This window comes from Varanus komodoensis, unplaced genomic scaffold, assembly GCF_004798865.1.
Source record: "Varanus komodoensis strain SLA01 unplaced genomic scaffold, ASM479886v1 scaffold29_3, whole genome shotgun sequence".
Taxonomy (NCBI): Eukaryota; Metazoa; Chordata; class Lepidosauria; order Squamata; family Varanidae; genus Varanus; species Varanus komodoensis.
The window spans coordinates 497,551-522,758 of record NW_025335760.1 but is presented as its reverse complement, the minus strand read 5'-3'; the positions used below and the strand labels follow the sequence as shown (position 1 = coordinate 522,758).

Sequence of the window (25,208 nt, the reverse complement as noted above, 5' to 3'; positions counted from 1 at the left end):
CTTTGCTGGCTTGCTCAGGCGCACGTGTGAGGAAACGGCCTTGCGCCCACCCCGCTCCAGGGCCTTACAGCCACGGGTGCAAGGAATGCTGCTAGTGGCACCTTCTTGCTGGAACAACTACACTGATGGGGCTCCTTACTTCCAGTGTGTGTGTGTGTGTGTGTGTGTGTGTGTGAGGATTCACTCCCCCTGGCCCCCAAGCCAATGGAATTTTCTGCAATTCAGATACTGAAGCCGTAGCAGATGGGCTGCTCCATCAAAAATTTTGCAAAGTCCGTTTGCAAACTGTGAGGTCCTATTTCGTTGTGCCAACACTTATTTGAACAGAATTAACACAAAAATACAGGTGTCTGAATATGTCCAGAAATATACATGTGCTGATTCACGATATTCGAGGAAGCATGGAAGAAATGGGTCTTACCTTGATCGAACTGCCGCTGTAAACTTTCCATTTCCGATTTGTTTCCACTCACCCGGTAAATACCTTCAGTCCCCAGCCCTGGCGAGATAAATAAGCAAACGATGATGGAGGAAATCTAAAAGCCGTAACAGCAGATACGAGATCCTGAGCAACAGAAAATGTGCTCAAGATTGTTGCCTTGAAAAGCAAAGACTGTGTGGACGTTCACATGACAAAAAGTTAGGAAAATATGGCCTAGTGTTTCATACTAAATGCACACGGTTGTAAACATTTGAAGTATCAAGAGAGGTAGAAGAATGGCACAGCTGGCTCGCTTTTTCACTTCCTGCTAAGCCCCTCTGCTTCTACATTTTAATTTGCTAAAAAGGAATATACAGGCAGAGCTTGAGCAGGGAGCTCCTCCTGTTATGGCCAAAGTAGGACAGCCTCGGTTTTGTCATTTTGCTTCCAGGGAAAGCACCGGCCTGATTTGCTCTGGGGGCCCCTCGTTCGCCTCTCCGTTGGTCCAGGCCACCTGCAAAGCTCTCCTCCAGCACCAGGCCTCGAACGCATCCTGTCCGCTTCTTTCCCCGTCCAGCTTTCTCACCCACCCACAGTGACTGGAATACGAGAGTGAGGATGATGCTGGCCTTAAGATCCTAGCATCTTTTCTAGTCCCTTCCTCGCTGCCCTTCCAAGTCCCCTCCAAATTTCTTGGCTGCAGTTTCGCTATGAATTAACTGAGCCAAGGCATGAAAACTCTTTCACAATTTGTTTCCTTACTGTTGACAGCAGTATATAATGTATGCATTTAGAACTTTTATATGCTGTCACCACATGCCTCGGCATCTTGGGACGGCTTACAACGCGTAGCTCTTCTGCAGTCGTGATTTTTGTTTTCTGGATGCCCAGCTTTGCCGTGGTGCTTGCTGAAGATATTTTTACTTAAGCAAGACGCTGACTTTCAGCCACAGTTGTATTAGCACAATCCGACTGAACACATTTTAAACTCTGCATTTTAATTCCTCCCCTCGCCTTCCTTTACATGGTTTACCACCTTGGAAATTTACTGGATGTAGCATGCTATGTACATTTTGCAAATAAATAAATAACTTTTTAAAGGGTGAGACATGAGAGGGCAAAGGTGGCTGCCCTCATTAGGAGGGAGGCTTTCTTCGGTGAATCTATAGGCTGGGGATGGGAGCAGGGCGTCTCAATTTAGCAATTGTTTTAATTGCCGCGTTCTACAAAGCCCGTATTTGGCGCGGTAAAAGCGGAGGCTGGCCCGCCTCTTCGTCCAGGGTAGATTGATGAGAGGTGGCTCTGGAGAGCACGGCATTTATTCAGAGTACAGGTCATCAACTGCACAGCTTAAAAGCTCTAATTGCCACAGAGGCTGCCTGCACAGGGACCTCATTTCATAGAAAGCAATTCACCTCATCGGGGAGGGAAACTGGGTTAATGGACCAGCCCAAAGGGCCGTATAATCCCAAGCCTTGAACAAAAGAGCCACTGTGCCCAGGCACCGGGGAGAGGAGTGGAGCAGCTGCCGCTGCTGTCATCTGTCTTCCCTCGGCCTCAAGTCCGAGCAAACTTGTCAATGGATGATACAGGGTACATTAAGCACAGACACACAAAGTACCCGCAGTGCCCTGCCGCCTGCTCAGAGGCAGCCCTGGCCGCCGGGCGAGGGGTGCTGGTGCCTCTGGCCACCACCGAGGGTGCCGGAGCGGGGTCCTCCGGCACCCGGACGTTCTCCTGCCCAAGCCTCTTGCCCAAGGCCCTGGCATTTAAGGCCGTCGCAGGGGAACGCTCCGAGGTTCCAGCCATCTGTGTATTTTTTACCTGAGAAACTGCAATCTAGTCAGCCGGGTCCAGTACCGAAAAAGCTTCTCTCTCATCGTGCCTTTTCAGGTTCAATTCCCACGTGCTGATCTAGCAGGGCTGGGCTGCCCCAAAGGCATAACCACCTACAGGAACTTCCGGGCTGCCTGTAGTCCGAGACGTACGGCAGGCTGCCACATTTCCTGGGGCTCCCCGGTGGTTCCTTGTCCCCGGGATGTCTCGGAGCCAACCACGGCGACACCTCTGCGACAATCGCTGGCCGGCGAGGCACCTCCCCACGCTGGCTCCTTTTCCACGCGCAACACGGCCCAGGCGGAGCCTCAAAAGGCAAGTGTGCAAACCAGGAGGAGAAGAAAGGTGCCAGCGAGCGACACGGAGGGCCGCTTGAACACCCCGCGCAGTCATTAAGCCGCGCCAGGCTCACTCGGCGCTCTGGGTCGCGAGCCTGACCCCAGATGCTCCCTGCCGCACCGCACCGAGCAAAGCCGGCCTCGTTCCCGCGGTGGGAGCACGGGTGCCACGGAACTATGGGGGACGTGCCTGCCTGAAGCACGGCACAACGTCCAAGGTGAGATACAAAAGCAGTTTTGCCCTGAAAAGCTCGACCACGCAAAGGTGTACCGAGCGACGAAACAATGCCTTGGGAGGCGGGGTCTGTAAGGTACCTTCGCAAGAGCCATCCCTTTCACTGCGCCCGCCCTGGAAATGTCAAGTGCGTCTCACAGGTCTGCGGCTACGCTATTTCTCCTCTGCACCATCAGCCACACGGACACAAACACATCGGCCGCCCCCGAGCCGAGAGCAACGCGAGCCGACGGTGGCTCACGACCCGTGCAGCGAGCCGCGAGGAATGCGACTCCATTGTCAAAGCCACTTGACTTCACCACACAGAAGCAACCATGTTTAATAACGGCTCAATAGTTCCTGCAATCCACTTCCATGTTTATGTTATAAAATCCTGTTTTACACCAGCGCCGGCCATGCACAGAACTAGCTGGGCTTCATATGCTACGAACAGCATGTGAGCGCCTTATAATAGGCGGGTGCGAGTGCCAAAACAAAGCCGGAAAGGAACACGAAGAAGCCATGCGTTGTAGAGTGGAAGAGATAAGCTCCGGTCACTGTCAGGTTTATCTAAGCGCCCCAGGTGGCACGAACCCAAGAAGCAGGTCTGACATAAGCAGCAAGCAAAGTGGCAACGGCGACCCGCGATCGGTTCACTCGGGACACGGGCATCAGGCAGAGAATCCGCAACCCAGTTTCCACATCGTTTAATATTTACTTAAAGGGGACTCTCAGTGGGATCCTGTGTGCCCCAAGGCCCCAGTGCGGGTAATCAGCTGCTGGGGGTGGGGTGCCACTTCAATGGGGGTAAGGAGGATTAACCCCCACCCAGCTTCACTGCTCACCTCCAGCCTGGAGCCCCACCACTATATGGTGACGCTGGGGAACATGCTTTCCGGTCCTGACACATCATTCATTCTGCTAATACTGGGTTTGCTATTTTGAATAATGCCAGAACAAGCAGGCCCTATGAACCTGATGAGAGAGAGAACCACGAGAACGCAGAACATCGGAGAAATGCCAGTTAGAATGGTAATGGCACAGCTGGTAGCACTGAGATCCACAAATGAACACGAACACACGTGCACACCCAACGCAAGATAAACTGGCGGAAGCACTGGAATCACAGCTGGGATATTTAATGAGGAACTGCACCCTGCTGCTGCCTCGAAGTCCCAGAAAACCCAAGGAACGCATCGCTCCCTCCCGATGTAACATTCCGGCAGGGAAGGTCCTCCAGACTGACCAGAAGGAGCAAGGGCTGCTTGCTTGCTTGCTGAAAGCCCCCCGCAGCGGCCCTGAAGCTGAGAACGCCCCCGCCAGCATCAGAAAGACACCCTGCCAGAGCTCTCTCCCCTAAAGCAGATGGGCTTCTGCTTCTCTGAATCTGCTGCACGACCACTGCAAAAGGTTTTTCCAGATACAAACTTCATGCCATGTCTGCAAACAGCAGAAAGCGATCTCTTTAATCCTGACAGAATAAATGCATTACGCAGAACATGTTTGCGGATTCCCCAGTGGCTTCCTGTGCAAACCGATATATCCCGCTCATCCCGAGGAAAAGCTCCAGCGGAGCTGCCCAGAGGCTTCTGCTATAGAAAGGGCAAGTACAGTGTTCCTTGAAATAAGGAACGGTGTCTTTCTCCTTCCTGGTGCTCTTTATCTGTACCTCCTCATCCACATTAGGTTCATTTTAAGAATGGGGAATTGTATGCTGACATTTTGTAAAGACAGTGATAGCCTGCTCATGTCCTACACAACCTTGTTTTCATCCAACGATATTAAACCACATGCAAGATTGTTTAGGTAATACTTTGAAATGTGATGTGCGCAACCTGACAGCAGCAGCATCCGAGCGGACAAAAGGCCTCTCACATCCAGCATTCTGGATCCCACAGGGCTAATCTCACATCTGCCTAATTGCTAAAGACAATCTCACTCCTCAAGCTAATAGTCACTGAAAACAAACCAGGAAGTCAAGTTCAAAAGACAACTTTCTGAGTGAGTTAAATGGAAAATACCGGGGCTTTCAAATTTGGGGCTGGGGGTGGCAAGAAATGAACATCCCTGTTACCGCAAGTCCAGATTGTGCAGAAAACGCTACACTAAACAGCAGTATCTGCCATTCACAATTTAGCTGAGAAACAACCACGGAGCACAGCCTTCCGAGGAAGAGGAGTGGGGAGCCCTGGCTTGGTGGCAAGAGCATGTTCCGCATATGGAGCGCCCCGGGATCAATCCCCAGCACCTCCATTTCATAGGATCAGGTGGCGGTGCTGGGAGAGGCCTTCATTTGCCTGAGGCCACGAGGCGGTGCTGCCAGCTGGAGCAGGAAAGACTGGGCTAGATGGACAAAGAGCTTGACAGCTTCCCTCAACTGACACATCTGGTTTCAGGCTTCTTCAGACACTGATCCAGTTTCAATATTTTCCTCACTACTAATGAACTGAGCGACGCAGACACACACACAGCTCTAATGCAGCCATTTATCTACAACTTCAGGTTTCCATGTTCTCTGGGAAATGTCTATTTCCCAGTAACAAAGACGATCTTTATCTCCTGCCAGTGGCAGTTCTAGAAACTGAAGCCTGGGCATTAAAATAAATAGTTGCATTGCTGCATCCAACCTGCTACAATAACCAGAATGTTTACCCGTATTTCACCCTGACAAGAACTTCTGGGTCGTTACTAGAGACCGGGAACATCGTTCCTAAGTGGGCAGGGTAACAAAGCGGCACTGCCAGCCACCAGGGAACAAGCTGCTTCAACAAGTAACCACACAAAGCCACAAACAAATACCACTCATACCACAACGCGATACCACAGCCAAGATCCCTCCTTATAAGGAGGGATGGGGACTATGCAGGAAAGCTAGCAGCATTCTCCGGTGCAACGTCAGGACGAAAACAGGGCCCTCCTTTCTGCCTAACCTAGCACAGGAGTGCCCCCGAAGTGAACACCGAGGGCCACGCAGCGGCGGACCCGGCCTGTTCACTCTCGCTGTAAATGAGCGGACCTCTCGTGCACCCACAAAGCTCAGCAGCTCCAGCCCCAAGGTTCATCGAGCATTTATCCTAAGGGGACAGACATATGCAAGAATTTCTTTTCAGGCTTCAAGATCAACCTGGCTGGAAATTAAATATTAATACAGTCCACAGATGTTATCCAATTGCATCCACTGTTGCTGTAGGGGATAAAAAGATCTGCATTCCGTTTGAACTTCCACAGTTAGGCACATTATACGTCAATTATTGATGCAGCAAACAGGTGAGCTGATGAGGAATGAAGCTTGGAAGGCGCTCAGATGAGGTGGGGTTTTAACTAGTGAATTAGCTTTAAGCCATCACTGAAAAACAGCCATTCGATTTTTTACTCTAAACAACTCAGGTGCAAGAGGTTTAAATATTATTTTTATCACTATCCCACCCCTCCTCCAATAAGCTTGAAACAGGGCACACGCTTCTCCCCAACCCCGTATCTTCACCACAAACCCATAAAATAAGCATAATGGCTGAAAAGGAAACGAACCCGCAGCTCCTGATCCACGTGCCATGTTCAGTCTGATCACTGTTATCACCCGGGATGCCTCAAGCGCCACGTCTTAACCAGATAAAGTAGTTTCCATCAGCATTTCAAGGAACCCTAAAGCGTCATGTTACACTGGGGTTCTCTTAAAAGTGGCTGACGACCTTCCTGGAAAAGCAGCTCGAGCATCAGTGCCCATCTTCCCCTGCAGTGTGACGCTAGAGGAGAGCGTAGGGCGCGATGAGCTGGGCCAGGTTACAGCGGCGCAAGGCCCTGATGGAACTGGCAGTCCCCCTCGGATCACGCCCAGGGTCTTCGGCCAGGGTGCAAGATGAGGAAGAGTTCTTGCAGAAGCGTGCGAGGCAGACTCAGGCTGAGAATCTGTGGCCGGCCTGAAGTCACACGATGAGCGTCATGGCATGGCGGGGACCAGAACCCGGGTCTCCTGCGCCCCAGACTGGCACAGTTAACATGCTGGCGCTCCTTCTGGCAGAGTTCTATGGTCCAAGCAATAAGCCTTGCGTTCTCCCTGCTGCACGTGCCCGGAGAGGAAAATCCCGACACCCGGAGACAGCCTGGACAATTCTAGATTCTGTGCTGACACCCAGGAATGTGGAGTATTTGTTCAGCCGCTGGAGAACGGGTGCCCCAAGAGCTCAAGCTGTTTTCCACAAATAGGAAAGCAATGCCTAAGAATTCAAAATAGTTTTGCCAGGCTCTCACTCTGCTATTCCTCCACTGGCTGGGCTCCAAGCAATGAAACCTGTCAAAAGATGGGTCTCTTTCACAGGAAAAAGGAGACTATTTGGAATTCTGCATTAGAAGAGAAAGAATTGTGATGCTATCTACAGGGCATTTCGTCCTACTCGGACAACAAGTCACAGAAACGCTAAAAAAGCCTTGTTCTTGTAGCTATTTATACCATACTGTCTGAATGTATTACTGCCAAATACGTTAGAGGCAACTGAAAGCAGCAGCTTTCCATGTAACATGGATCATCTTTCTGATCTCACAAGACACGAGGAGGAGGAGTTAGCAAGAAAAACAGACACTGCTTTTATGTACAAGGCAGGCACCTAGAATTCTTTTGACATTTCAACACCCAGGACATCTATGCATAACTTAGAGAAAAGGCAATATAGTCGTGATATCCACAGAACAGCCTAAAATGCCAAATTCACATCCTGCCAGGACAGAAAGCAGCACATGAAGCATTTTTAGTCAATAGTTTAAGTCAACGTTTAGTAGCAACGTGGATGAATCCTTTCAGTTTGTAGAAGGGGCGTATCAGTTAGGATTTGGCATTTTCTTTTCCACACCATAGAGGAATGCTTTTTAACTCACCCAGAAATCAAGATCTCGGTAGCTGGTTCAACATGTATGCAAACATTCCTTTCATTTGGAGATTTGTTCACCGGAGCCCTGACTGAGCTCTCTTAGAAGAAGCCGTGCTGGGTGTCCACTCAGCTGCTGCTGAGGCTGCAGCAGGAACCACATCCCAGGTGGCCCCTTAAAGGCACTGAAACTTATTCTGGGGACGCTGACCACTGCGCTCCACCTGCTATCTCTGATGACCTGGGCATCTCACGTAAAGAGGCCTGTGCAACCTCAGCTGTGAAGGTGACGGGAGACTTTCCGTTGCCGAATGGAGCGCTGTGATCTGCTCAGGAAATCCAGAACAAGCCATGGTGCAAATCTTTCATTTTGCTCCAGTGCCAGCAGCTTTTAAGTCAGAGATCGAAGTGAGACAGAAGCAAAGCAGGAAAGCCTGATTAGGAGCTCCTGACTTAATTTTTAGTGTGCTAACACCATCATTATCACAATTAAGCACAGAGGAACACAGTTTTCCATTCCAAGAAAGCAGCTAATTATCCAAGAGACTGTGAAGCCAAATAAATAAGGAGAGCAAAGAAGCAAGGAGAGCCACCCTGTGGTTACAGGGGCTGCCAATTCAGGACAACAAACTCAACGATCTATGATCATGCAAACAGGATCCATGTGTATCCAATATACATTTTTCTATCCTTAAGTAGGACCTGACCAAATTCCTGAACAGGCACATTCCACAGATACTCCATTTCCCCTTTTCCTGCCAAAACAAATAAACTAATATTCCAGGTCCTCTAAGCATGTTCAGTCCTCATCAGACAGTTTTGGTGTTCTCTTGTTCTCTCCCCCTCCTAAGCTGTTTTGTTCCTCTTGCGTCTGAAAAACCTGGAATTCCCGTGTCTGGCGATGCCTATCGCTTGTATGTGGATGGTGCCTTTTGGACTACATAAGAATTTGCACACAGAAAATGAGTTTGCTTTTGGTATATATGATTTCCCTTTATGGGTATGTCAAATAGTACAATTCAAATCCACTGTTAGCAAATTTTATCTGGACCTGTTTCTGGGAAGACGGCTCTCCTAAAAATACTTAGGATGTTTGAAATAGGTTTGCCACTAAGATGAATTGCCGGCAATGCTGTCGTAAGGTTTGAGTTCCCTTTAAGCAGAGAAGGAACATGTCAGTCCACTTGTGTGAGAGAATCTTTTTAAAATAAATGTGTTGCACAGCAAAAGTTTTCCCATCATTGCTTGGGATGTGTTGCTTAATGGAACAGATATATTTTTACTCGGCCTATCTACACTACACTAGCTTTTTGCAGACAGAAGGAACGTCTAATCTCTCTCTAAGATTAGACTTTCTGATTTATCTTTAAGAATAGAAAACCCCAGTTTCACAATGCAGAGCAAGCTCCTTTCTCTTGCAAACAGAATTCAAGTTACTATCCCATAAAACATAAGATCAAAGGAATATGATTTTTTTGTATACTTGCCATTTCACTGAAAAAACCAATCATACACTATGAATTATTGAAGGAGGCTAAAAGCAAGCGGCAGAGGCGAAAATCAGCAATGAAGTCAAAATTCACTTAACACTCAGAGCAAAATGGAACTGTACAAAAAACTGTATCACAACATTCTTAGATGCAGAAGCTAAGCCACAGTAAGAGATGGAGAGTCCTTAAAGTTTCTCCTCGCAAGGAACTACAGATGTTAGTTGCTCAAAATAGAGATGAGCTATTGAGTGGAATAGAAATGTAATTAATTAATTCATTAGAATTAATTCATTCTAAGAAGGAATTCATTTTGACATTCCATACGAATATAGTTATTTCTCTACACCTGATAAAACAAAACCATCAGTATCGTGTTATTACACTTTTGATGACCTACTCTGGAGTGAGAAATACATTATGTTTTGGCAGCAACTAGGATATGAAGATTTAAACAAAGAGATTAGATGTTACTGAAAATTCAGCCTACCAGAAAACAAACTGAAGTAACATGTAATTCACCCACAGACCTGCTTAAGCTTAGATGGCATTAAGTTAAAAAAACTGCTGAACAAAGACCGTTTCTTTCTCTGTCGATGCTAATCTGTGAAACATTCAGTCTTTAACTTAAAAAAAGGTGATGGCTATGAATACAGGTGAGAAAAGGCCACGTTTAAAAAATGTTTAGTACAATCATGTTCCAGAACTTCCTCAAAGAAATTCTGAGTACAGTTATGGTTTTGGGGGGCCCTTTTTAAAGAAGCCATGTGCTCTGTGACATCAAAAGATTACGGAATGCGCTCCTTCAAGAGGTGTGCCTGGCGCCGAGTTTATATTCTTTTCGGCGCCAGGTTAAAACCTTTTTATTTAATTGCTGTTTTAAAAATTAATATTTTATCGTTAACAGTCGCTCTTTTGTTTTTATATAATTTTATGTAATTTGTTATTGCTTTAATTGTACGTTTGTGAGCCGTCTTGAGATGCCAAGGCATGTGGTGACAGCATATATAAGAGTGTTAAATAAATAATAAATGAATAAATGTCCTTTAAACCAAAGTACGATCCACAACGGAGATAACATTGAATCAACCTTTCCTTCAAAGCTAAGCTATAGGTATACTATAACGGTAAACTATACAAGCCATTCCTCCAAAAAGGATGCACACAGGAGTATTCAGCGCTTCTGTATTTCCCACCTCTGCCTGCCTGTACAAATGGAGCAATATACACTTTTACTAATACCTCATTGTTTGAAATGTGCTAATTAGGGAGATAACCCAACTGATTCTGCCCTAGGATCTTAGTGTTTACCTGCCACCTGTTGCTATACAGAAAGCTTACCTGTTGCTTCAATGTACTCAATACATCTCTCAATAAAAATGGGAATGGGTTTCTCTGGTGTCACTACAGTGATCAAAGGCACCCCAAAATAGTTGCTCTCCCATGTAGTCTTCGTGATAGATGGCCGAGGCTTAGGCTTTGGTTTCTGCAGAAAAGAATTAATAGAGTCAGACACTTACAAAGCTATAAATCAGGAAGCGATGGATTTAATGAGGCTGCATCAAAGTCACCAAAAGGTTAAAAAAAAGAGCTCAGATTTAACTTTAAAATCAGTTGACTGGTAAAGCAAATACAAACTATATTGCTAAATACAAATACAGGCTCAAATTGTAATACTTGCTATTGCTACATAGATCTAATGTGAATGCATATGACTACATACAGTGTTTTGATATAAATACGGATACAGAGACTGACTCAATGTTAAACTGAAAGGTAATGCACAGCCTGTCACAGCAAACCCTACACATAACAGGTTAATTGCGACAAACGTCTGCACCCAGAGTACCTTTTACACCTGATTGCCACAGAGACTAGAACAGAACAAAAAATCAACAGAACCCTAACAAGGAACATTCTGCATTTCACCCCTCGGATTAGGATGCAAACTCGGGAAAGAGTGCTATGAAACCAGTATTCCTTTCTCGTAATGGATAAAGAATAGCAAGTACGTTGTTCTGCTCTCAGCAGGTCTTATTCTCAAGCAGTGATGTGCCAAAAACTGTATAGAGCGACAGTTACGAGAACGTAACGCCACAGGTCAAGCCAAGCTCTGAGGCCCGGTCTTCTTCCGCTCTTGTGCGGCTCAGCTATTGGAGGCATGTCCCAGAAAGAGCAGCCTCTTACGCCATGAGGAGAACATGCAAACAGCTCTCCCTCAGACCTGCTTTTGCCAAGGAAGGGGGCGATCTGGGTTTGGGCTCCAGCGCAATGAGGAGGGGGAACCCCCGCAATTTTTGCTCCTGAGCTTTTCACCACAGAGCACAAACCACCCAGGCATAACACACAGGATGGCAATCACATGGTAGGGCGCTTCCCATAGTATAGCCTCAATTGAGGACGATTGCCTGGCGACAGCGACATGCACAGGTTACTTCCCGGTTGGATTTCTGTAACACGCTCTATGTGGGGCTGCCCTTGAAGACAGTCCGGATGCTTCAGATGGTGCAACATAGAGCAGCCAGGTTGCTGACAGGGACTGGGCATTATTCTCACATAACCCCAGTCCTCTACCAGCTTCACTGGCTCCCCATTGAAGTCTGGGCTCAATTCAAGGTGCTGGTTATCACCTATATAGCCCTTAATGGCTTGGGGCCTGGTTACCCAAAGGAGCGCTTACATCCATATATCCCCTCCCGCCCCGAGATCAGCAGCAGAGGCCCTCCTCCGGGAGCCCTCCGTGAGAGACATCAGGAGGCAAAGTACCCGGAGGAGGGCCTTCTCTGCGGTGGCGCCCCATCTGTGGAATGCGCTCCCCAGAGAGGTCTGCCTGGCGCCTTCGTTATTTGTTTTTCGGTGCCAGGCTAAGACCTTTTTATTTAAACAATATATTAACAACTTTTAATATCATCTATAGGTTTTAATCTGCAGCCAGGGTGAATCTGGATTTTATTTATACTATTTGTATTATGTTTATTTATTTTATGTAAGCCGTCCCGAGGCTATGCGATGGGACGGCGTACAAAAATTCTAAATAAATTAAAAAAAAATCCACATACACCCTCACTCAGCTGCATTTGGGCAAAAGCATGATTCCGTCATGGTCTCCTTGGATATATGTTGGTTGACCTTTGGTAACCAGATATTAAAAAACTGAAAGAGAGGGCTAAGAGGCAAGGTAATCCCTCATTAATATCTTCTCAGCCCTGGAATTTGCCTGAAGATGCTATTGCCACCCCGTGATGGGGGAGCTTTTGCAAGCTCTCCCCCGAGAGAGAATTCTGAAAGTGATGGAAGCCCTTAATATCAGTATTTTTAAGACGACCTTTGTCAGTTCTGAGATAAGTTCAAGAAGAAAGCGGTGATTACACCCCATCTCAAAAATAGTTCACAACATTCTTGCCAGATGAGGAAGTTGACAGGAAACCTGTGGAAGATGGACACACTGTAAGAATTGAAAAGTCACAATGTGGTGTATGACTCAATTGGAAGGAGGCTTCCAGCTTGATAAGCATTATACGAGGGCAGGTGCTTTGTTATTTTGGGGTCACTGGCTAGGAGCGAGCTGGCTTCCCTTGAAGACATCTGTGGAACCATGTAACCTCAGGAAACTTCTCCCTCTTCCCCCTCGCCATTGTCTATGCCCCCTTCCTAACTGAAAATGATCGCTTCCTGTTTAGTCTGTTTCCATACAACTTCCTCCACTCAAGCACGAGTGACAGGAGGATATTCGGAACAATGCTGGCTTCCAACAAGAGAAGTCAAAGACAGACCAGACTGTTTTTGGACCAGCACCTCAGAGAAGAACCGTTCTCCCAAAGGTGACACAGTACATTACAGAAATAAACCAAGTAACCAAAACTTAACCCTCCCTAATGGAGAAACCACTCATCAGCCTAAGTGCGATCTGTGCATTCAGTTCAATATATAGTAATTTATGTATTTTCCTGCACTGGGTATGTGCGCAAGAAACAAATCAGCAGCACTTTTAATATTGAGAGTTATTTACAAATATCATTGACTTCAATGAATAAAATACATTCAAGTTCCTTGACAAGGGGACATAAAAGAGGTGACACAGTTTGCCATGTGCTGTGAAACACGAGGCATATGAAAAATTTGAAAATGGGCATATGCAAAGTTAAAGCCACAGCAAATTATGGTTCAAGATTAAAGCAGCTCAATCCACAACCTTTAGAAAACTGCTGGCAGCAGTGCTGTGATGTTGCCCTGTAACTACAAAAAAGCCACCACTAACAAACACTCAGTACAAAGAGCACTACACATTTGATCATGGCCTTGAGAAATAACAAAAGAAAACCAGGGCTTTCAAAAGCACCGGCGCTCCGCAATCAGCACCTCAGAAATAAAAGAGGGAGAGAGGTCTAGCACTCAGATGAGATAGGGAAGAAAAATTGAGATGTCTCCCATCAGTGAAAAATGTCACACTGTACATCATTTTAATGATGTACAGCACAGCAGGGGAAAAGCCTAATACAACTCTGGAAGCTGCAAATTTCCCCCTGCTTCTGCAGCATTTATTTCAAGGCCGAAAATAGAGTGAAATGGAACGGGGACACATGAGGCAGCCACAGCCTCATTTCTCTGGGAAGAATCCCCCCAGGAGCTGGCCGAGCAAGTCCAACTAGGAACGCATGGCCAGAACTCCTCACGGGGCTGTGCGAGGTGCCAGGCGCAGCTGCGGCCTTCTCCAGCCTGGGCCAAGGGGCCAAGCCGCATGGACAAAATGGTGGGCGGCCAGAATGCAGGCCTAGTCCCCCCCTTGAGGCGAGCAACCTTGAGAGAGCCAGGGCGGTGTGGTGGTGAAGAGCACGGGACTGGGACTCAGGCGATCCGGGTGCGAGTCCCCGCTCGGCCATGGAGCCCACTGGGGGACTCTGGGCCAGGCACAGGCTCTCGGCCCAGCCTGCCTCACAGGGTTGTTGTGGTGGGGATAGGATAGAGGAGGAGGAGGCTGTAAGCTGCCTTGAGCCCTTTGAAGGAAAAAGGCAGGGTATAAATCGAAAAACAAACAAACAAACAAACAAACCTAGCAGGGAGAGCTTGGAGCAACTGAAATGAAACAGCGCAGACTCTGGGGCCCCTCCTTTCCCACTTCACCATCCCAAAATCCCCCCGAGCCCAGGGTGAGTGCCAGGCTTCACGCCCCCGTTCCTTTAGGTTACAATGTCCATCACACATCAGCACGAGGCGGCCCAAGAAACGGAGCACAGCTAAGTGGCAGGAAAGGGCCCGGAAAGCTCCACGTTCGATCTCTGGGGCTTGAAGGTTACAGGAAAGACACTGGCTTGACACCCCAGGGGCGCTGCAAAACTGGGCCCAGAGGCACAAATGGTATGACTTGACCTAAGCTAGCCAGCCTCTTGGGCGCCTCTCACGGTCACCGACCAAATCCTTCAGCCAGAAGCCACATCCTTCTATCCTTACATGTATGTATTTGTATGTTTATTTTTTTATGATGTTGGAAGCCGTCCCGAGGCTTATACGAATGGGATGGCATACAAAAATTCCAAATAAATAAAAATAAATAAGTAAACCTACAACAAACGGACTTCACTAGTCCCTGAACAACATGGCGTTCTGGGCTCCTGCATGTTCAGAACCCCAAAATGGGCCCATCATAAGCTGTCAACAGAGAGCAGAGTCGCGGAGTGGGCCACGGGTGAACTGGACACATCCTCACACTATCCGAGAGGACGGAGCTGCGCTGGCTGCAAGGGGGGAGCCGGCCCCCCGTTCCCTCCAGCGGGCTTGCAGAGTCCATAAAAGCAGCAGGTGTTTGAACAACAGCACTCAGAGACTTGCAAAAAAAAAAAAAAAAGACTGAAGAGAATGTTATTTATAATTTATAAATATGTCACAGACTCATTTGGAATCTGGCTCAGGACTCCCGTTTCCTGGCTACAGCCATGGAGAAAAGGGTGGAGTGTGAGAAATACACCATATATTCCTCATGCTAGCAGGAATTCAGCTTTCCACCCAAAATTACAAGTGGTACTCCATTTCCTAAACCCTCCTTTAGCTGAATTCCTCAAAAAAAAAAAAAACAGGTTTACAAAAGAATCCTCAATCTGACCGAGAGGATTGGGGCTCCCCCTCCCTCAGGAAGAGCAAACGGTTGATTGTCTGGAAGCTGATGCAAATCTCTGAGGGTCCTCCGCCAGTGACTGCTCAAGAAAACCTTGCTCCCCAGAGCATCCTCCAGAAGCCTTTCTTGTGCATACATTGCGTTCCTTAGCACTGAAGAAATCATATCATAATCATACAAAGCACTTGCAACACATAATTAACTCTTTTGATACCGGCTGCCATCAACATAGTAGAAACTGGTTTTCTAATTTCATACTGGCTGAAGCCTTGTCCACAGGCTTATTCAACACCCCCTTGTCATAAAAGCGAAAATGTTGCCCTTCCTAAACAGAGAGAATGAGGTACATCCTTTTCCTTCACAGAACAGTATGCACCCTGAACAAACGAGCATGAGGCCGCTTGGTTTTTCCAAAGTTTTCTGCCAAGGGAGATGGTGCCGGAGCGATCAGCCATTGCAACGTTCCTAGTCCTGCCAGCCAACGTGATTTCTGTGCGGGCTGCAAAGGGAGCGGCTTGCTTTCTCTTGCAACCATAAAGGGAGCCCCTGCAGACAGGTGGAGGAGGGACGGAGCGACGTGGGTGCTCTCCCACCGAGATGGAGTTACTTGTCACCTGTAAATGAGCAGGCAGGTAGCTAAACAGAAGTCTGCATTAGAACGATAGTTCTAAGGAATCTAGGAGAATCTTTCCTACTAGAAAGGAGAATGATTTTTAAGTCTACACAATCCAGTAGCACAAAAATATGGCAACGAAGACCAGAAATATAGGAAAGAGGCAAATATACGCTTGCCTTTTGGGAAGAGCTGGATTATCACCTACAAGTGAATGAAATCAGTTTGGTTTTTCAGCACTTCCAAACTGTTACTTCCGCTTCATTAAGGGCACGTTCTGTTCTTCGTGTGGGTTTCCCATTGACATCTGGTTGCCCACTGTGGGAACAGAATGCTGGACGAGACAGGCCTTGGTATGGTCCAGCTGGTCTCTCCCAGTGCTGTCCAGCATCCAGATAAGACTTTTGCAGTCAATTCAATCCTTGGTTTTTAATGAGGCTGTCAACATGCGGATCAATGACTGCCAATGGCGATGTGTGACCAAGACCAATTAGCTACTTTCAGCGGAATGAAATTGGGTAGCTTTCTTAACTATCATCCACGCTGCCTTACTGGGTTAAGGGATTTATAGTCCATGGTCAGCATGCATTGTTAGGGTTCTTCTGCTGCATCATCTGGGAAAATTAGAGGAAATTAAGTTACTGTTTCTATTCACAATAGGCTCACACTTAGTGTTGAATCAGCTATTTAACTTTCAGTCTCGGAAGGCGGATGAAAAGAGGGAGAGATTTATCACGAACAAAATCAATACAGTGACAGAAGCAGATAGGAAGCCATGCTGCAGGCACCTGAAGTCTGGCCTGATGCAGCTGTGGGACATGGGGGGCTTTAAGCACCTAGCCAGGCAGCGTGGGTCATACGGCTGTTGACACTACCGTCCCGCCTGCTGCCGGCACAGGCAGGGATGCCGGGGAGCTGCTTATATGCACGGCAAAGGAAACGTGCACTGGGAGCTCATTTTATCTATGGAACAAAGTGCATGTACATTCTGTAATACCAGGGAGTCAGAAGAGGCAAGATACCAGCAGTGTATGACTGAGCTAAAAGCAGGGCAAGACGTCCATGAGATGCGTGCAAAGCCTGCGCAGAAGTTACGATGTCAGAGAACGAACCAAACTCGCGAGTCAGAGGACGCGCTTGTCATCTCTGCCTGCATCGGCTCCTGGAATTCAGTGAACAGGCGCTCCGTGCGCCTTTCAGCAAACTACTATTTCAGCTCAGTTTTTCTCCCAGTGCACAGGAAAGACTAGAAGGACCACTGTCTGGCCTGAAGCAAGTGCGCTACCATGAAGGGAGGTATCAAGAAATTAATTTGTAGAATTCTACCAGTTTACTCTCTGGTAAAAGTCAGAAATGTGGCCACAGGGTATTTGCTAAGCTCAACCAGCCCCTTTAAAATGGCATTTCCTAAAACCATTTCAGAACTTTCTGCCACAATTCCTTTATAGTGGTGTAGTGGTTAAGAGCATGGGACTGGGACTCAGACAACCTGGGTTCTAGTCCCCGCGCGGCCACGGAGCCAACTGGGTGACTTTGGGCCAGTCACAGACTCTCAGCCCAACCTACCTCACAGGGTTGTTGTGGTTGGGATAAGATGGAGGAGGAGAATGATGTAAGCTGCCTTGAGCCCTTTGAGGAAAAAGGCAGGATATAAATCCATAAATAAATAAATAAATAATCTAGTAAGTTAGATGTCTTTATGTTAACTACTTAAAAAGAAATATCATCATAACCAGAGGGAACACCGACTCCTCCATTATATATAAAGAAAAGAAATTCATAAATAGACGCCAAGGGAGAGATTCCATCCACTGAAAAACTGGTGACCCCAAGCCTGCGCAGAGATACTTTTTCCTCATCACACAGGATGTGACCCACCTGAACGCCATCTTGAGAGCCAGGAAGAATTCTAGGTGAGAGGGTAAAGGCCGTCACTACAGAGCCTCTCATTTTATAAATTAGGCACCGAGGCAAGGCGGGTTAATTGCCGAGAAGGAAAATGCTCCACCAACCCGGACAAGTCACGCCAATTCAAGCCCGGTTTTACCCACACGGAGCGACAGCGGTTGCTCCTTTAAAGATGGTGCCTGCCCAACATCCATGCGATGCCGACCTTAACATGGCACCTGCTGCGATTAAGGGTGGGCATGTGTCGCTGGGGGCACTGCCGGTGGGCAAGCGCTGTTACTGAGCTCGCCTGATTGTCTGGCAAGGAGGTGCAGCCCCTGGAACCTCGAGTTGCTTCAGAGCATACGGACATGACAGGCTGAGCACCACATCAGGAAGAATGGAAGAAATTAATACCCGTTACTCTGAAGGCCCACGAAAGCGACCTGCTGCTCCACCGGCAGCTCACAAGAATACCAACGTGGCCAGCTCTTTTGGTTTAATCTGCAATTTTTAAATGTGGGGCCACTAAGTTCCATGCTGTTATTCCTTCTGTGGAAGCAACACGGTTCCCCCGCTTTGCCTCCCCCGTCCCCAACCCTTATTAAGCAAGCATTTGAGAAGCTTTCCTGCACTTTCAAGAGAGCTTGACAAAGGCTTTCGATTCACTTAGCTGTTCTTGCACCAGCTTAAGGCTTTAATAATCGTGTCTGGCAGTTAACTTGTGCTCCCTCTGCTGATTATATGGCGGCTAAGCACCTTCCCCTGCGCTCAGCCCCTTACGGAGCTCCTCCCTCCTAAAGCATTCCAGTCATAGTTTTTGTTCATTTTCTGATGGTAAGCGAACACTTCTAGAAACGGCTTCCGTGCTTCTTGAAGCTGATTAGCAAGTTGGCTACCTCCTCCCACCCCGTACTTTTAAATTTCCTCTCTTCCCTTCACTGGCAGTTCAGACAGGTGCCATAGCACAAATACGGCCCGCACAGGTTTCGCTGTCCTGCTCCGGAAGGGAAGAGTTAATGATATTCACACTCTTTCTAATCAAGGGTTGTTTTCCTACTGAGAGATCCAAGAAACCATTGTGGAATTCATGACTGGGAATCGTTCTCTAAAAATAGCTTTGAAGCTTTTTCTACTTCCAGCTTTCAACTGTATTAAGCCATAACAGATTTTGGGAGGAAATATAATAGATATTTTGAAACTAGAAAAAGAAAGCTCTAACCCATTATTCAATCTTTCTCAAAAAGTGTTTCACCAATGCAGCCTGCCTTTGTGTTTTTCTCTCTTCCAGGAACAGGACTCCAATGCCAATGAAGAGAAGTATACCCGGCTGGCAGGGGACAGCTGCTACAAGTATGAAATCGCCACTGTTTTGCAAAGCAGTCACGACATTGTTTAAAGAGACAAAAGTCTTCGCATGAAAGAAATGAACTTACTTCTCTTCAGTAGCTTTCTGTGTTGCAATGAAAAAATCTCCCCACAAAAAGTCCAGGTTAAGAAAATAACTCAGAGAAAGAGAGTTTCAAATGAAGAGAGTTATCTTAAACTTACATAAAACCAGCTCTCTCCATATATCCTATTTGCAAGGCTAAAAACTGTCATCTGCTCACACATGTGGGTGGGATATTGTAAGTGGCTCCATTTTACAATAATGAAGTTCCCAAATAGAAGTTTAAACACAGGCTTCACATGCACAATAGACAACATCAAAATTCACCACTCCTTACAGGGTCAGCTTCTTCTTGTTTATGAATTTCTTGCAGAAGATGGATTTGAAAAGGAAACATAGGATCTTGGAGGGATGGAAGGGAAATACATAAACTTTTATCACAACACATTTTAGATAATTCTTCAGCGGACACATTAATTCTATCATGTTGATTAGAGAAGTTTACCAGCAACAATCGGAACTGATGCAGTAATAATTTTTACTGATGCAGTAAAAAGACGAGAGTGAAAATGCTGAATTCCTTTAGCTTTACAGCAAGCCCCAGAAAAGTTGGTCAACACCCTTTGGTTTTGTTGAGTGCTCAGACAGCTGAACAGGCAAAGGAAAAGAGCTGGCACTATCTCCCACAGATGTAACACGCCGGCCAGGTTCAGATGACCAAACCCAAGGTTAGCCAACCACAGGCTACTTGTGAACACGGGTCTGGCAAACGTGCTTGCCCCACCTTCTCACTTTCACATTCAGCTAAGAGCACAAGGCACTCGCTGCTCGTGGGCACTTTCATAATGTCCACACCTGGAATTCAGGGTTGTCTACGGGTTAAACCACCCAGAGCCAGTGCCGGGTTTCTGGGTTTCCAACTGGAAGTCAAAGAGGTGAGGGGGCGGGGGGAAATACAGGCAGTGCTACCCTGTCAATTCCCAGGTTAAAGAACCGAAGCTTTTGCCATGACATGCAAACCGGTCACGGCACCTGAAATTTTCCTAAAACACAGGCACTCCACCTCTATTTTTGCCCCCAAAGACCTGAACAGGTGCATAATGTTCTTGCGGATGTGGCATTTCCCCCAGACCCAGCCTCTCTGCTCGCACCCCTATGCCCTGCACAGATACCTATTTTCCAAAGCAATTAATCTGGATTGGCAGTAAAAGTCTGCCAAGCCACAGCATTTGACGTTAAAAACACACCAGAAGTCATTAAAGTTACCTTCGTTGTCCTCCTTAAGCTACGCAGGATGTTTCGTTTCCGTGGATCTTCGTCAGTAGTTTCATACGGAATCACAGCATTATCCCCCTTATATCCTTGGGAAGTCTGGTCTTCCTCTTTCTTCCTAATAGGCCCCAATTCGTCATCACTCCCTACACTGAAACTGGTCCTGAAACTCGCAAATCTCCCCAGCCTGGTGCATCGTGTCCGATACAACACTGGCTTGCTAATGACGGACACCTTCCGGCCACGTTCTAGGGAGCTCGTGTCCATTTCGCTGTCTGACCCGTTGCCACTGCCGTTGGACTGGGTCTTGTTGATATTGCGGATGGTGATTATTTTGCCTTGGGTGCTGTCATGAGGCACAGAATAAATATTTTCCTCCTCATTTCTTGGCTTCACTACTGCATCCATGGGCTCTGCATAATCGGAAGGGTCAAAGCCATCTGCGGGGGGCCAGGTGCTGGATGAAACGGACTTCCTCTGCCCATCCCTGTGCCCTTGATCCAAGTAGGAGAGATCCCCCTTTGTGATATCAAAATGGACAGGGGGCTTTGGTTTTACTGGCGGAGGTACTTTGTTGTTCAGTTTGCTTTCAAAAGTGCTCATAACGGAAAAGACAGCAACGTCATTCCCCTCCAGTTCCATGGAAAGTTTAGAAAGATCTTTGGACAACGCGGGCATGGATGAGTCCTCTCTGAAAGGACTGTAGGTTGACTCAATGTCGTCTTCCGAATCCTGGAGGTTGGAATTACAGAGAGGTGAGCCAGCCCGGGGAGAATTGAACACTTCCTCTGTTGTACTACAGGCCTCGGCAGCATTATCGTACATGTGAGTGGCTTCAATGATGTTTTTTCTCTCCACGACATCTTTGAAAAACAGGTGAAAAATCTCGAGTTTGTGTCGAGGTTGACTGCAAGGGATGGTTGCAAACTTTCCTTCTATGTCCTGCGCAATTTCTTCTCCCTCGGTCAACTGTTCTCTACTTAAGTCATTGTCTAGAACATCTATCGAGTCGTCCGTGAGTGCCACTATCTGAACAGGGATTATATCCTGCACTTCACAAAGAAAGGCACGTAACATAGCCAGCGATGCTTTACGTTTAGCTGAATAAAACAAAATGTAGCCATGGACCAACCAGCTTTTCCTAATGCTGAATGAGGAATGGTACGACAGCATGGAGAGTTCTATGCGCCTCTTGTGCGGTCCTATGGGATATTCAAGTAACACGGAGCTGCTGCTTCCACAATGAGAAGGTCGACAGGTTTGGGACTGAAGGATAGGCAGAAGGATGTCCTCTGCATTGAAGGGATCTCCACACAACAAGCACATGACAATCCGCAGGTCGATATCAGCCAGATCTTTAATGCTCGCCGTCGAACTCATCAGATTTAAGTTGCGCTTCGAGTCCAACAAGCCTTTCAGGACCTGGCTGATCTGCTTTTCGTTGATATTACGCCCGTACCCAATGCCAGCAGAAGCAGGGTCAAGGAAGACACACTGCAGCTTACTGGCGATCTGCTGTCCTTGCTGGATTAGGCTATGAAGGGTTTCTCCGCTGGGATCGCCTCTCTTGTTCACCAGAACCAGAGTCAACGGAAGGTGGACCAAGTGGTTGTCCCTTCGGCCAAGGGTAGACTCTCTGCTCTTTTCAATACTTTCAACAACGTAAGACAGAGACTCCTTAGAGTTATAAAGACAGAGGCAACCGTGTGGCTGAAATGTTGGGGTCTGGAAAGAATTAACGGGGAGCCTGACATTACCCTCAATTGGTCTCAAGGAGAGTTCATACATTTTCCCATCTATCACGTATTTGTCGTCGTTCGTGCAAAGAGCTCGAATTTCATTTGCCAGCTCACGGGCAAGTCCATCCTTCCCAAGAATGACTAGGTTGATTCTGTCTATATTGGAATCAGAAAGCAAGTTCTTCTGATTCCGGTCGGATGGCCTTGTGAACCTGGAACTTATCAAGTGCTCAATTTTAGCATCTATGCAAGTCGGGCAGCTGGGACAGGTTTCCTTCGTTGGGTGATACACAAAGTGAATGTGTTTTAAGATCAGCGCATCTCGTTCGGCCTGAAGCTTTTGCAGCGCTTTAAACCTTTGCTCCTCACCCAGCACGTCCTGGATGACTCCCATTTTCTCCTTGCTGGGTTTGGCATCGAGCTCCAGCTCATAGAACAGTTCTGAGTATTCCAGAAGCAGCTCCTGAAACTCCTCCTTGGCCTTTTCGATAATTTGCTTCTGGTGTCTACTATAAATATCCATGTAGACAGACTCCTCAAGCCACATGTAGAAATCCTCGTTCATGATAAAACTGCGAGCCTCTTCCCAGGGTTTTCCCGGTGTTATGAAGGGGGACGTGTCCAAGTTCTCTTTGAAGGCCCTCCTCATTTCCGCCCTTTTCCTTTCGTCCCTCAGCTTCTCTAGATGGGCCTCATAGAGTTGCTGCGCAGGCAGCGTCTCCATCAGATCGAACGGAATGCGCTCGTTTTCCATGTTGTCGATATGGCTGGTGGCATCCCAAGGGGTCTCCTCAAGAACAACGAACCACTTTAAGAAGTCCGGCTTCGTCTCCAACAGTTTCTCCACTTTTATGCAGCTCAAGTGGTTTATATCATCAAGGTCTGGAATGAGGGCGTCGAAAGCAAGGGGCAAAGCAGCAAGATACTTCTTCCTCCTCCGCTCTATATGCTCTTGCTTGAGGCGATGGATGTGCTGCAAGAAGAGCTTCTTGGCTTTTTGTGTCCCTTCCAGGTAGACGTAATCCTGGTACTCTGGGGAGGACTGCATCTTGCGTGAGACATTCGACCAAGTCTCATTGTGGTTTTTGACAATGCGGCTCACCAGCCACTCATACTTATCTTTCGCAGCAGCGATCTGTTGGCTCTGCTGCTTCAAAGCCTCGAAGTAAGGGATAATTTTAGTCTTGCCCCTGCTTTTGTCAATCAGCTGCACTAAAGTGCTGAAAGCCAAGTCAACGTTCACATTGGATCTGGCGGACGTCTCGACCACCTGGAGGTTCTTTTTGCTTAAGGCAAAGGTGTGCGCATCTCTAATGTACCGCTCCACGCCTTCGTCACACTTGGTGAGAACTACCACAGTTGCCTTCTTTGTTTTTGTGAGTTGATTGTACAGGTTTGAAACAAACTTAAGCTGATCATCAAAGTTCCTGTTCATGCCCCTGCTGACGTCGATGCAGAGGAGAAAGCCATCCACCAGGAGCTTCCCATCCGGCATTTGCTTTTGTTCGAAGTCCTGCTCCAGCCCAAGCTGATCCGTGCAAAAGTACATGAGCTTCTCAGCCGACGCGAGTTTGGTTGCAGCCGCCCTCTTGATGTAGGGCTGCAGGGCTGTGCTGCGGTGGGGCTGGAAAGTCTGGTCGTCGATAAACTCCGTCTGTTCCACCACATGCATTTTACATTCCACACAGTCCTCCAAAGAGCGCACAACTTCCCCCCAGTACAAGAAGTGGTCGTTGTTAACCACCCTTCCCCCAAAGTCACTGGTGCTGAGGACCGAGGTGTGGTCCAAGTGGAAGTCGTCCGCCCTCGGCCGCACGAACCGATTGCACAGGCACGACTTGCCGATGCCACACTGCCCCTTCTCCTTCTCCGTCCCCGACAGCCCCACCACACTGATGTTGTAGGTGGGAATGCGGACATCTTGCTTTCGTGCCATCATCATCGTCCAAACATCCTGTTACGCCGGGCTGCTTCCGAGGTGACTGCTGTCCGCTGCGGCCCCGTGCCACCTCAAAACGGTTCTGTGACGATTAGCAATCCAGGTGAGCGATCGCCAGGACAGTGAGGGTGGCAGCTTCCATCTCGAAGGCATCCACAGCAGCTCGGTGGGTCCTCACAGTGGGAGAGGCAGCATTTCCCCCTAGAGAAAAGGAAAAACAGGTGGCCTTAGGACGTTTGAAAGTACAGCAAAAACACAGTTAGAAGAGCGAGCCAGAGCACCCACAGAAGTCCCTGTTCAGCTTCGAATGTGCGACTAAAACCTCCGCAAAGGTGAAATAGCCCCTTCAAGCTGACGCCAAGGCTGTGTTCTGAAAGCTCGCGATGCAGCTGGATGCCCCTCACCACCAGAACGCAAGTGAGCAACACCCCTTGCACGTTACTTGAGGATGCAGCCCTTCTCAGTAAAAAGAGAGCAAGTCTGGACAGGATCCGAAAGCAGCATGCGAGGTGGGGCAGGGGGAAACCAGACCCACGGGCAGCGTCCCCACCTCTCCCACTGCTTCAGCAGCACACCTGACTGCTGTGCTCTTTTGTAGCACTTCTTCCTCTTACAAGCAACGTCCAGACAGAAGGCTCCTATTCAACCTTTTCTTCCTCAAAGGATTTTTTTCCAGTGAGGAAAATTATAGAAGTGGTGGTTGGAAAACACAAAAGCACTACAAATCGGAGGGTACGGCATACGCACTGCAAATAAAATGCCATGGACAAGGGAGTGGAAGTGCAAAGCAAGTCTTGCCTGGAAGCACTTCAAAACACTTGCTGGTTTCACACAACGTGACAATAGCACTCAAGTTGAGCACGGGCTGTTGTGACTGTGTGAACCTAGCCTTGCTGACAAATCATTGTTTGTTAATCACGGTTACCCAGTGCTTTTTTTGTAAGAAAAAAGGTGCCGGAACTCAAGAAATTATTTACCTTTCGTACGTAGTCAATCACTGTTCACACACCCACACACGTCAGTTGTGTAACGAAACATAACGGTTGCCACCCACAGTAAGCTCCGTGCGTGACCACACGACCAATCACAAGCCGAGCAGCGCCA

At 47.6% G+C, this 25,208-nt stretch overlaps 1 protein-coding gene across 4 annotated transcripts in view; it reads right to left on the bottom strand.

The window, feature by feature from the left end:
• Positions 1-25,208, bottom strand: part of ARHGAP35 (Rho GTPase activating protein 35) — a 58,429-nt gene that overhangs the window by 12,769 nt on the left and 20,452 nt on the right. For all 4 annotated transcript variants that reach the window (XM_044435404.1, XM_044435406.1, XM_044435405.1 and 1 more), the window contains 3 exons: positions 20,421-24,305; positions 10,497-10,641; positions 422-499 (listed from right to left, as the gene is read on the bottom strand). In XM_044435404.1, coding sequence (XP_044291339.1) covers positions 422-499; positions 10,497-10,641; positions 20,421-24,107 — 3,910 coding nt within the window. In that variant the 5' untranslated portion in view covers positions 24,108-24,305. The remainder of the gene's footprint in view (positions 1-421; positions 500-10,496; positions 10,642-20,420; positions 24,306-25,208) is intronic.